At 41.8% G+C, this 13,479-nt stretch overlaps 1 protein-coding gene across 1 annotated transcript in view; it reads left to right on the top strand.

Annotated features, from left to right (window-relative positions):
- The window catches only part of ANO2 (anoctamin 2), a 347,356-nt gene that overhangs the window by 106,033 nt on the left and 227,844 nt on the right, over positions 1-13,479 (top strand). Inside the window, exons 8-9 of the mRNA XM_081309365.1 lie at positions 9,611-9,666; positions 10,972-11,013. Of these exons, the coding sequence (XP_081165491.1) occupies positions 9,611-9,666; positions 10,972-11,013 (98 nt within the window). The remainder of the gene's footprint in view (positions 1-9,610; positions 9,667-10,971; positions 11,014-13,479) is intronic.

The raw sequence follows: 13,479 nt of genomic DNA, 5'->3' as shown, positions 1-13,479 counted from the left end.
GTCTCCGTCTCTCTCTTTCCCACCATACAGAGGACTTGCAACCATGTATTTTTATTCCTGATTCTCTCACCAATTCCAGACCAGCATTTCCAGTGGCTGAGTGGACGCCTCCATTTAGATGTTCACTAGAACTTCAAAGTCAATATTTTCACCGCTGTCTGATATATTTCCTTTCTCTCTTTTTTCCCTACTTCTCTTCCTGTTAATGTGACTACTGACCTCTCCATTTTTGCTCCTTCTGTTTCCTTTACCTGACTATCCTACCCGTCCTCCCCAGTCTCATTCTTGTCCATCCCCAGATCAAGTCACTGACCCAGTGATTCTCCCTTAATGGCCTCTAACTGGAATTTCCATCAAAAGCAGTCTCTTTCTTGCTCATTATTTATGTCAATGGCTTTGACTCCCAAGACACTAAGTCCAAGAGATGTGTCTGAATCATCTTTTATGCACTAATGCACCTAGATATCTGCTTTGCACATTCTATTTAGTTGATTCAATTTAGCTAATTAGTTAAAAAATGCTAAGCCTGCTAGTCCCAGACATCAGTTGTTGTAAATTTCTGACTATGTGTGTTCGTGGACAACTGACTTAACTTCTCTGCAACTCAGCTTTCTTTTATGAAAAATAGAAATAATATCTCTCTTGCAGAGTTTTTTTAAAAGATTAAACAGACAGCTGTTTGTTTTGTATACTGGAAAGTCCTTAAAAACTAAAGTTTATTTGGGGGGACAATCTGTAGGTTGTCACAAAGTTCCTGGAAGTCCTCAGCTCTAATTTTGAAGGTTGTATTTTTCCTTTGAGGATCTGAAGCGCTTTTTTTGGTCTCAAAGTCAAACATCATTAGGATTTTGTCATTGTTGAGTAGTGTTCACAATTTGTTAATTTCCTTTTTGACATTGAAAAACATTTATTGAGTACCTGCTATGTGTCAAATGATGTTACAGAATCCCAGGGATGCCAAGATGAATTTGACTATTTTCTACCCTTGAGGGACCCTTAGTGTAGCCAAGCAGACAAACTTGCATACAGGTAATTCTGAGATAATGTGGCAGGTGGTATAATAGACATGTAAAGTGGAATGGAGTCACAGATCAGGAAGCAATTAACTTCCATGGATGCTTCTAAATATCAACAGAAATTATCTAATATTAGTTTCATTGCTCCTAGGGAAAGTAGGTAATGTCAGGAATTATCATCTCTAACTGTGAATGGACACAAAGAGAAGAGGTAACTTGTTCAGGGTCAAATATTGAGTCACAGTCACCAAAAGTAGATCTAGAACTTGGATATCCTTGCCCCAATCCTATTTCCCTATTTCCACTACTTTGGGATGCTATCAACTAGGGGTTGCCTTAGATCAAGTCTTTAAAATTCTATTAATTCCACAGTAGCTGCTTAAGAGTTTTGTAACAAGGGGCACATGACTGAACTCCGCTTTTCAGCAGAGAACCCCAAAGACCAGTTTTCAAGTGGTTTGACCTCCACCTATAAAAGTCAAGGTCCCTCTAAGCTCTTTGGCTAACATGTCAGTCTTTCTTAGAAGATCAGAAACAATGAGGAACATGGCAAGGCTTCACCACAATATGGATCTTTTAGAATTTATTACCCTTCTTTCTGGTTTATAAGGGGAGACCAGAAGCACAAATGGCTACAGTTGTGTTAAATTCCTCCAGAGCCCTATTGTGTCATGAAGAGAAAAGAGGTGATCAGGATTGTACTTGTGATTATAGTTATTTTCATAAATTCACTCACATTGCTTATTATTTTTGTGACAAACCTACAAAAATTTATTATTTCACATTATATCTAATTCAAAAATTAGAAAATGGAAAGGATAGTGAAGATAATAAGAATTCAGCAATATTTCTGTTTGGTATCATCACTTTTTTTCCTTTGTAGACAGTATGTATTTATTGAATGTCTACTTTTGCAAAGCTTCCAACTACATACAAGTTGTAGGTACTGATTTATTTATATTTCTGCCTTGTTCCACAAAATTTCTGAGATGGCTTACAAGGAAAACAATAAAACAGCCTAATATAAATAATAAATTAAATAAAACAGGAACCAGGAAAAACACAAATTGAAATAGAATGTCAAAACTAGGAGGAAAAAATAGAATAAAAATATTCAAACCATAAGGTCCTTGAGTTTCTGTAGTTGAGCTGAAAATTTAACCCCAACCTAAAGAGAAAGGGGAATATGGTCAGTGTTGTAACTTTTCCTAGTTGCAGTAACATCTTCTTGAATAGAAATCCTTCCAAAATCTATCTCAAAAGTCCCTGCTTTCTATGTTGAATATGTCTAAATATATTCTCGTATAAGTGCATATGTAAACTTTTCTGGATAATTCAGCAGCATTGATGAGAACAAATATTTTTAAATGTTTCCTCAGGAATTATCAGAGTGTCATTAGAATTAATTGCCCTATGCTGCTCTGATTTCTTCAATTCTTGACTCTGGGAACCTCTCTCCTAAGCTTTGCTATTTTGGTTTTGCTTTGCAGTTCGAGAGACAGGAAAACATGCTAATTAGAATTTTGGGTAAAGAGAGTGAAAATGCATTGAGGGAGGGTCTGAGTATTCTCCTGTGGTTAAGGTACATTTAACATTAGGGAGAGCAGGTTTCATGAAATCTGTATTGGCTGTTTACAGATATTTTCTCTTGCTCCTGGGTGTTCTGTTATGAGAACTTAGATAACCAGGTAAGAGATTTCTCTACAAATAAGATATTTCTGTTTCAAAATAATGAATCCTTGCTTGCATATGGTTGTGTGTTTTTCAAAGCACTTTCATACTCATTATCTCATTTGATCTTTTAATTTACCATGCAAAGTAGGCTCAACAGATGTTAACTAATTTCACAACAGAGGGATTAACTGGCATGCCCGCAGTGGGATATTTAGAACAAGATTTTGAACCTGGGTTTCTTGGCTCTTTTTCAGTGCGCTGTAAGTTAATCAGTTGGCAAATCGATGAAGTTATCGGGAAAGATTTCCCAGAGGAGATGGAAACTGAACTCTTCCCAGTGTAATGCCCATTGATTCATTCAATAACTATTTATCAAACATCTACTCTGTGTTATTCCTATTTTAGAACTGGGGAATAGAAAAGTTTGTTAGACAAAAATCCTTGTTGTCATGGGGCTTGTAGTCTAGTGATGGGAGACAGAAAATAAACCAAAAAATAAGAAGGATAATATGTCAGGTAGGGATTTATAATAGAAGGGAAAAAATAAAGCAAGGAAAGGAGCTAGAGAGGAAATGGGAGTGGAGAGTATTGTAATTAGTGTAGTCAGCTGGGTATAGTGGTGCATACCTGTAATCCCAGTGGCTCAGGAGGCTGAGGCAGAAGGACTGCAAGTTCAAATCCAGCCTCAGCAACTTAGCGAGGGCTTGAGCAATTTAGTGAGATCCTGTCTCAAAATAAAAAATAAAAAGTGTGGGGATATGCTCAGTGGTTAAGTGCCTCTAGGTTCAATACCTATAGTACCAAAAAAAAAAAAAAAAGAAAAAAATAGCATAGTCAGAGAAGGCTTTCCAGATGATATAATATTTGAGAAGGGGACATAAGCCACATGGTGCCTAGAAAGAGAGAGATGTGCAAGAACAGCAAATAAGACAGAAGATCTAATAGTAGCAATTCCAGAGAGTCAGTTAGGATTCCAACAGTAGCAAATAGTACACTCAGGATAATTCAAGGCAGGCACATACAGAGATCATTTTCAAAGATCTAGGCATGGAGTTGAGGAATCTCAGGAATAGTGTACTAATCTAGAGTTGATAGTAGCAGACCTCTCACCATCCCTAGGACCATAAGGAGAGGTCAGTGGACATGGAAAGAAGGAACTAGGTAGAGGACTGGCCCTTTATAGGTGATTGGGCAGAATCCAGGGGTCTAAATACTCTCTCCCCTTGACTGGCTGAACACAGGAGGAAGCCACAGACCATGGGAGCCCACTCATGTAAGATGGAGAAGCAGACAGTATATCTAGAAGGGGAATTGGATGGTAGGCACACACCTGGTGAGGCTAGAGAAGCGGATGCCAGTTCCAAGTCACATGCTCTCTCTGGACCTGTTTCTCTCCCCATCAAATAATGGGGGCTTCTCAATGTTCTTGAAGTTCCTTTCTAGCTCTGATATTTCGTAAACCATGTGATTCAGAGGAGTCAGGTGATCTCCTTTATATATGAGTCCAAGAAACCAATGAACTCACTTCCCTGTAAGTTCACAGAGAGCAGATTCCAGGTTATGGCCTGGACCTGGAGTCAAATGATATCCACAGACCTCGGAGAGGATGGAGTAGACAATTACAGTGGGAAGGAAGATGCAAGTGAGGATTCAGATGAGTTGGTTAGGATGGAAGACAACTTTGTACTCCTGTATAGATCCTCTATAATCTGACCACAGGTTACATTGCTCAGGTGTGGGTGCACTCAGTTGGCATTAGAATCACCTGGTGCACTGGTTAAAGCCTCGGCTGCTGGGACTTCATGCCAGATGTGCTAATCAGAATGTGTAGAAGCAAGGTCCTCAGGTCCTGAACTATCTACCCAGGTGATTGTTAGGAATTCTAAAGTTAGCTAAAGAAAAAGATAAACATAAAAATTCAGATAGGGTGGGCAGTTGCAGGCTGCTTGACCTACTTACATATGGGAATTTAAAAAATATTGCAAAGTGCTCTACCTCTTGGGAATCTGACCATTCATTTTATGAAGTACTAAGGATAACCAAGTCTATTTGTAAAGGTTTAGTTTTTGCTGTTGCTTTTCTAAAATTCGCTATATGAACATACAGCATTTAGTCCCTTTTAATGTTGTAGCCACTAGCAGCTAAGACTCTTCAACGCCTCCCTCCCTGTCTCCTTCCCTCCCTCCCCTCCTTCCTTCCTCTCTTGGGGATGAGGATGTTAAAATATTATAGTATACAAAGATAAAGCAAGTGGAGCTGACCTTGAAAAAGTGGGGTGAACTGGTGTTTGGTGATGATCTACGTTTTAATTTTTTAGGTTTCTTTCATAGCCCTCTGGAGGGACAGTTCAACTTCTCCTTATTCACCCCCTGGAAGGGAGGGATTATGGGCTAAAGCACACACATTGTTCAGAGACTAAAATATTTGCAATTTGGGTTCTGCCTGGTGGTGGACGTGTGTGAGTGATCGTAAACTTGGTCTAGCCCTGTGATGCCTTCTTAATCAATGTCACGTTTCCGAAGGTCAGCCTTTAGGGCCCTGGAAGTTTACTCCATCATCAAATGACTTTAAAGCGTGCCTTGCCATGGAAAGAAACCCAAGCCTCCTTGACCATATCAGATGAGGACAAACACCTTTCTTGTTCCTTCATATGGAAGTTATTATTGCCTTTTCATGGACAGAAAATTACAGATTGATGGGGCTACATTTTCATGGTCATTGTGGTGTCAGAGCATTTAAACAAATGTATGCTTTGGGCATCCCCCCTCCCACTCAGGAGACGATGTCTTAATTATTTTGACCGAAGCCAGACCATGTTGTGTGTTGTAAACATCTGGTTTATCATTCATCCAGCTGAACTGGTTTCTATTTTGTTAGAAGAAAAGGCTTGGGATTAAAGGCATTTAAGTAATTAAGCACACGTCAAGACAATTTGGTGATGGGTAAATATAGTCTCTGTTAAATGCACCGTCTGGGGGCTCTGGTTTAGATTTACGTCCGGCTGGAGTGCCGGGATGAAAGCGGAATGCCGGGAGGACTGGGCCCTGTTCTGGGGGGAATCAAAACCAAATGGGTTTTCAGGAGTAAGGCACCATTCCTTTAAGAGCCTGTCCCAGTGGATGAAAGTTTCCTTTGAGTTTGGCCTGCAGGGAGTAGAGCTGTAGTCCCTGTCACCCAGCAGCACTTATAGATTTAATGAGACTCACTTTGGGAGGCAGACCATTAACCCCTGTGCTTTGGTGGTTCCTTTGTGTCCAGGAAACAGAGATGTTGCTGAAGCCGAATGCTAGGCTTTCGGTTTTGGATGATGCGTATGTGTTTTCAGGGACCAGTGTCCGGGCCTGAGTCTACCAAGGTCATGTTTCTTGGCCCTCTGCCTCTGGATGTAGACAGTGATGCTGGGCCAGGTTAGATCAGGCCATCTAGAGGTATGTTTTATTGCCGGGCAATGAAGAAGCACAGTTTCTTTTCTTTGGGGGTTACAGTTTGAAGCAACAGGTGTGAAGTACCTGGAGATTTGAAGGAGAGATGGACGTGGAGACTTTGGGAATCCGCAAGGGTCCCTCAGAAGTTATGATTTGAGTCAAGGCACTGCTTCTTTTGGGGGACGGGGGGGGGGGGAAGGAAAATGTCCTTATACCTTTCTTCTTCTTTATGGCCCCCATTATTCTGGGAGTAATAGGACAAAAGCTTAGGTCTCTTCTCTCTCTCTCTCTCTCTCTCTCTCTCTCTCTCTCTCTCTCTCAGGGTCTAGAGCAGGGAGCAAAGAATATAGACGTTATCCTGAAGAAGAAAGCGTTGCCGTTATGGCCAGAAGAATAGCACATGATGGAACCAATTAACCCATTTTTGCTGAAAAGAAAGGGAAAAAAAATCAATTTCAATTTTCAAAGCAAGGACTCTTTTTTTTAAAAAAAAAAACCGTTTGATTATTTTCTTCTCCTTTCAAACTGATTTCCATGCTTGTTTGGGGGTAGAATCTTGGTTTCTGAAGTCTGAGAGTGAAGCAAGAGGCCAAAGCAATCTCCACTTGAATGAAGCTGTGGATGAGTAGTTGTTTTTCAACTCTCCTCCTACTTCCCCTTTCTTTCATGTAGTCTCCCCTCCCTTCCCCCAGCAGTCATTCATGGGGAGCACCCATATGAAACCACCTAGGTCTCATGCTGGAGGTTCACAGCCACGGGTGGGAGAGACATTCATTTACATCATTTGAGGCCCTGGATTTCAGAGTTTGGACAACTCAGATTTCATAACTTGAATCTTTGCTCCAAGGCAAAGGACCATTTGTCTGGACTTCCTGTCTTAGGAGGCAGACTAATCAACTGAAGTCTAATGTTTCCTCATCAGCATAGGATGCCAAACAAAGTAGTGAGGAGGGCAGTGCCCTTCATAAACAAGAAGAGATACAAAAACCATAGCCAAAGGGCTGGTGACTCTCTTGATGGTCATTCTGTCTGTGTTCCCAGCAGTGAGCTAAGTGCTTTGAAGGATGTAAGTGAAGGAAAAATGCTCTCTCGGACCCAGGTCCCATGTAGGACTTTTTGGCAATGAAATAACAAGCAAATGATATCCTAGAAGTGAATCCAGCTACCTGCTTTAGGCTGTGTTGCACATAGGAGCCTTATTTGAGATGGGGGTTTAGGTATATAGCATTAGACCCCCAATGATTTGAGATCTTTCTGAGGCTGTGGCAGCTGGACCCAGGAATTCAGGTTGTCAATCTAATGCGTACAGATACTTGGCTACTGTGCTAAGAAAAGCTGAGAATAAGCAGAAGAGTTAAGTAAGGTGAAACACCTGTTTAACTTCTTCTATGCAGTCTTGGGACTGTCTTTATGGTATACAGAGCTGCCATGGCAACCATAGGGTATGAGTTCAGGGACTGGATGGTTAGTTCGTGGGGTGCAGTCTAGCTGGAGCCCGACTCGCCTGTGATGCTTCAGCCTCTATCCATGTTGACAGCAGTCTTGTAGCTTTGAACTAACCCCCTTCCTCTGAACCCCTTCCCAACTTGGGACTCCTCCCTTTGATTATTGTAGGGTGGCTTCGCATTGCTGTGGTTAGAGCTCTTGAACTGATTAATGATGTTCTGAGTGAAATTGTAGTCTTGTGAGTAAAAACAACAACAACAACAACAAAAAACTGCAGCTCAGCCAACCTCCCAGGCACCCCCCATCTGTACTCCCTTTACTCACCTTTTAGTCCTCTCACCTCCCAACTTTATTTTGCATATTTTATGTTCTTGCCAAAGAGGAAACTTAAAATCAGAAAAGGACTGCTGGCTCTTTGGTGACACAGCAGCACCCAAGCACTCAGCTTTCAACTCATGGGAAAAGTGGCCAGCCACTGAGTGTCCCCTGCAGCCTCCCATAGGCCTCCACTCCTATGTGGGGCCTGTGGCATCGTCATTGTGACATCCTACATCCTAGAATTGTGGTGAATCTAGGCAAAATTTGAGGAAGAGGGGACTGATAGAGGAGATAGGATTGTTTGGGTCTCTGAATGTGTGGGTGGAGTGTTGGGTGAGTACAGGAGGTAGAACATTATCCATATTAATGAGTAAATGTTGTCTAGATTTGTTATCCAACTTTGTTGCTTATCCAGAGCCTTGCAGATGCTTAGCATTTGTATATCATGTGTCTTTCCCTCCAAAATCAATTATCTCCTCATCTTACTACTGTCTACAGTCTCTCTGGAAGGAATGGTTCAGGGTTGACAATGTGTGCAAGACAAGGGGAATCCCTGTGTACCGGGAACTTCCTCCTCCTCCTCCTTCTCCATGATCAAATGTGGATCTTGTATGGTGAGATCCCTGGCACTGTGTGTTGGTGAGGCATGATCCCTCCCATCTGGAAGCCAGAGACCCAGCACAGCCTATCCTGACTCAGATAGAACATACATATAGTCTCTGAATAAAACCAAGAATGAAACAAGCAAGTAACAGTGACATTATGTTGAGCTGAAGCTGAAGTTAGAGGGACAAGACATTTATTCAGTAGAATCTATTATGTGAAGGTAGTATGAGACACTGTTGGAATTCAAAACTGAATCCTTGTGTAGGTTTCAAACTTTGTGATCTCAGGGCACCTTTACCCTTTTAAATATTACTGGGGAAACCCAGGGAACTTTTATTGAGGTGAGTTCTGTGGTTGAACATTTATTGTGTTAGAAGTTAAAACTGAGAATTTTCTAAAGCACAATACTATTTATATATGCGTGCGTTCCTTGAGCCATGGGTGGGTGGAATCTCTTGTGAGAGAATAAGAGAATAAAAAGTAAATATTGTCTTAGTACTATTACAAAAATAGTTTTGACTTCATAAATCCCCTGAAAGGGTCTTAGGGACTCCCAGGGGTCCCTAGAACCACTTTCCTACTTCCCCTGACCTCAGGGACGTCATGATCGGGTGGGCAGGTCAGTCACAGGCAGTATATGAACACTGCCCTGTGAAGGAACAGAAAGGTGCCAGAAATGCGAGCTGAGGTAAGGTGTGGATGAGACTCTGACATATCCTCTTTTGATCATAATTAGAGGAATCCTTTTAACCACACCTCTGCTGTCTCTGAACACACATTCCCAGCTGATGTTATGGCTGTGGTGGTACTGGTGGAAGTAGAGGTTTCTTGGACTAGAGTGATCTGAATCTTTGAGGACAGGAGGAATATGAAGTTTGAGATAGTGTATTTGATTTTTAAACACGACTTAGTATTTGGGAACTGAAAAGCATTATTCTTATACTAAAAACTAAAGCTTGACAAAACTTCTAGATTGGGAAGGATGTAGAAGAGAATGCAGTGACTCTTGGCTGGGAGATACGTGAAGGTTTAATATTTATAAAAAAAAAAATGCGGGGAAGTAAGGTGAGAACCCCTGCCCCAGAGTTACTATTCTCATCTTCTTTCTGTTCCTTTCTGCTGTAGGTATTAACTCCCTGATAGCAAACAATATCTACGAGGCTGCCTACCCGCTTCATGATGTGAGTACCACGTTTATCCATACTCTCTCTCTAGTCTTCCACAAGTTGAAAACCACTTATAGAAGTAGTGGGTGAACATTTGCAAGGCAAGGCAGGAGAGGCATTGAAACAATTTGGCTGCTTCTGGATCACTCAACGCTGACAGTAATGCCCAGTTTGGTTTTGTCCATGGTCTTAACCTGTCTCTCCCATGATGACTCTAGATGGAAAAAGGAACTGGTTTTTGTTTGAGCTTCCCCTAACTCTCTGCCTTTGGTTTTGGTAAAAGTGTGAAAATACAGGTACAGCATCTAGATGATTAAAGGGAGGACATATTGATGGAGGTGGGTGAATGGGCATGAATGGAGACTTGAAGGCCTGTCACTGGACTATCACTGACTATCTTTGGTAGGAATGATGTTATGAACATCTTAATGATGCAACACAATGATATTTTTGAAGACAATTCATGAAGAACTTGAGTGGCCCTTGACCTAAATGCCTTCTGGCTTCACTGACCATTTGATTGGTCATGTATTTAGCGTCTGTCATATAGTAGGGCCATCCATGTGAGACTGCTGAGACATGGTACCAAATGAGGTGGTCAGACAAGACGTTCTCAGATGGGGACCTTCTTCCTGACATCTTTGCTGTGGTGTATACAAAGCTAAGTTCTGCCTGTTGTGAACAAGGGTGAGCATGTCATGCCCAGGTGGCTTTTACATGATGTGCTGACCCCTCTATAGGCACAGTCCCTGCCATCGCTTTTGCTATGGGTAGGTGCAGGAAGAGGGGACTGATAGAGGAGACAGGATTGTTTGAGTCTCTGAATGTGTGGGTGGAGCTTGGGTGAGAACTGAAGGTAGAACATTATCCATATTATTGAGAAAATGTGGTCTAGATTTGTTATCCAACTTTGTTGCTTATACAGAGTCTTGCAAATGCAGATTACAATTGGCCCTTGAGCTAAATATTTCCTGGCTTCACTGAAGTAGTCTTCTACAAGTTGAAAACCACTTATAGAAGGCAAGATATTCATTCAAAAATATCATTGTATTGCATTATGGTTCACCTCTGAAGCATAGAGAGGGACCATCTTATCTTCATGTGTGATGTTATGAGGGTAAACATTGCAAATGTTGGTGACTAAGAAAATGGAACATCAGCTCCTTACTGTGCCATGTTTTTGACCTTCCCTAAATAGAAATGAAATAAAGAGAAGATATTCGAAAATGGAAAAAAAAAAAAAAAGAAAACCTGCTCTCGTTTGGCATCTGTTTTTGATAATTCCATTGGCTTTATCTGGCACCCCTTTTTCTCCTACAGGGTGAATATGATAGTCCAGGGGATGACATGAATGACAGAAAGGTAAGTCTACTTTGTGCTGCTGGGGTGCATTGGTCACGTAAAACTACAGACGGGTAAGGAACTGGCTACAAGTGTCCTACATGTTTTCTTTACCCATTTATATCTATTATCAACAGTTTTTCCATAGCCACTTGCCACCAGGCATTAGGAAATGCGAGGTACACTTCAGCGCATCATCACAACTGTATGTGTTGTAGGGACACACCTGGCATTTAGTGCCTGGGCAGCCAGAGATGCCAACCATCCCGAAATATATCCAGCAGTCCCCCACTAGGCTCTTATCTCACTCTCTAATGACAATAGAGCATCAGCGGAGAAACAGTGACAGTCCAGATTCCTTAATTTACAGAAGCAGAAACGGAGACACAAGCTGAGTACTTTGCCCAGGCTCACGCTGCTGCACACAACACAGAGGAGGTTCCGAACACCATTGCCCCTGAAATCCAGTGTCCCTACCAAAAATGCATGATTATCCATATCATTTTGGTTGCTTTTTCTTTTTATTGGAGAGGGGATTGGTGATCTTTGTGGTTCTCGTCCTCTAGGCAGGTAAGTGGAATATACCTACTTCCCAATTATAGATGAGAAAGTGGAGAGAGGAGGTGGCTCATCACACTTCATATGCCAAGAATCTAGGAATTAGAGGTTACATTTAGGGGACAGCAGTGGTCCCTTTAGATGTCCCTCCAATGGCAGTCACAGCTCCTGACCGTGCAGTCCTCTCCTTAGATCCCCACCTAGATCTGTTGATTTTGTTTGCTGTTTCTCTGGGGTCATGGCTGTACCTCCTCCTCAGCCATGGCCCAGCACTCAAAAGAATGGTCCAGCCTCTTTAATGGGGACACATCTGTGAGCTCCTCGTGTCATCCTTCCATTCAGTCTTCAGCAGCTTGAGTGAGCAGAGGAGGGTGGGCGCCGGTGGGAGGGACAAGGAACTGATGCTCAAGAAGTTTCCCTCCCCCAGCTCTGTTGTCTGGAAAATCATTCATCCCCCAAGTTGCCTTTTGAGCAGTCTTCTTTTTATCCTGCCTATTAGTCCCTGTTATGAAGTGTTAAGTATTAAAAACATAAAAGGTCTTTTCCAGAAATACTGCTGTGATTGCTTACACATGTCTCCTCTCTGCCTGCCCAGGGAATCTGCTGTAGTATTTCGATGTCTTAACCTCATCTGTTTTCTATCTGATGCTAATAGTCTCGGTGTTTAATTTCCTGAAAAGTCTCGCATCAGATTTAAAGGAAAAGGAGGAAGCATTTCTCCCCACATCTCACCTCTCTCACCCAACCATTTTCTGTCCTCCCACACTCTAATTTCATGTCTCTCCCCTTTAAATGGCAATCACCACCCACTGCCCGCCTAAGAAATCTCCTGCTGGGTGGTGGTGTCCAGGAACACTGCAGAGACCAGGAATACACAGTAACTCACCAGAGAAATCAGATAGCCCTCTGTTATCTGCACTAGTGGACAGAAGCAAATTGTAAATCATCCAAAATACATGTGTATTTGTATTTGGAATGATATTATTGTTAAAACAACAATAATAATACCTTTTAACAAAATATTTTCCTTTAAAATAAACATTTTGCTTAGGCTAATATAATGATGTTGGTGCATGCCTCTATTTGGTAGAGTATGTCAGAGCTGAGATGTAGTGAAGGACCTGCCAGGATGGAGTTGCATCTTGGAAAATTCTCAAAGCTGAGGTCAGAAGGATGCTCCTTGAAGGTGAACAAGTGTCTTTGAAAGACAAGGACCTTATTTTGTAGTTTTTCTTGGATTTGCTGGACAGAGCCAGTGTTCTTTCTTTGCTCAGGGCATGGTTTAAAAAGTGAGCTTTGTCATCATGGGGGATAAGAGAAGCCATGAAGGAGAACGAGAACTTTTTTCTGTCCATCTGAGTTGGGAAACTGATGCCTAGCCAGGTCAGAGGACTGGTTGCAATGTTTGTAAATGATTGTTATAGAAGTTAAAACTAAAATCTGTTGTCCAAATCCCAGCCACTATTCTTCAGTCATATGGACCTTGATATGAATACTATATTGTATCTTAAGAAGAAAGGGCAAAACCTTCTGAATACGTACAGCATATTTGCTAGTTTTGGTTTTGACATTATAATAGTTAAGTCTTCTTTGAGAGGGCTGCAGGAAGTATTTTGGTTAGGTATAGGAGAAGGGTCCCTACATTTTTTTGTAGATGTAGGATGGCCTCTCTGGGGACTTTAGGAGTAATTTGTAATTGTATCCCAAACTTCCAACACTGACAGTGCCTGAGTCTTTTTCTTCACTCTCTCCTTGCAATTTGTGGTGCTTTCCATGATCTCCCCAAGGCCCAGGCTTGTTTCAGTGAGACTCTAGGCAAGCCTGGAGGCCCTGGAGGATGGCAATCTCCTTCCCCTCCAGCTTGCCTATGAAACTGTGCAGACTCATGACTCAGCTCCAGATAGGGACTGGAAGTCTCCCTCACTCCTC

The sequence above is a fragment of the Spermophilus citellus genome (assembly GCF_964194105.1).
Source record: "Spermophilus citellus genome assembly, chromosome: 10".
Lineage (NCBI taxonomy): Eukaryota > Metazoa > Chordata > Mammalia > Rodentia > Sciuridae > Spermophilus > Spermophilus citellus.
The sequence above is the reverse complement of the archived record's forward strand: the minus strand, read 5'-3'. Positions and strand labels throughout refer to the sequence as shown.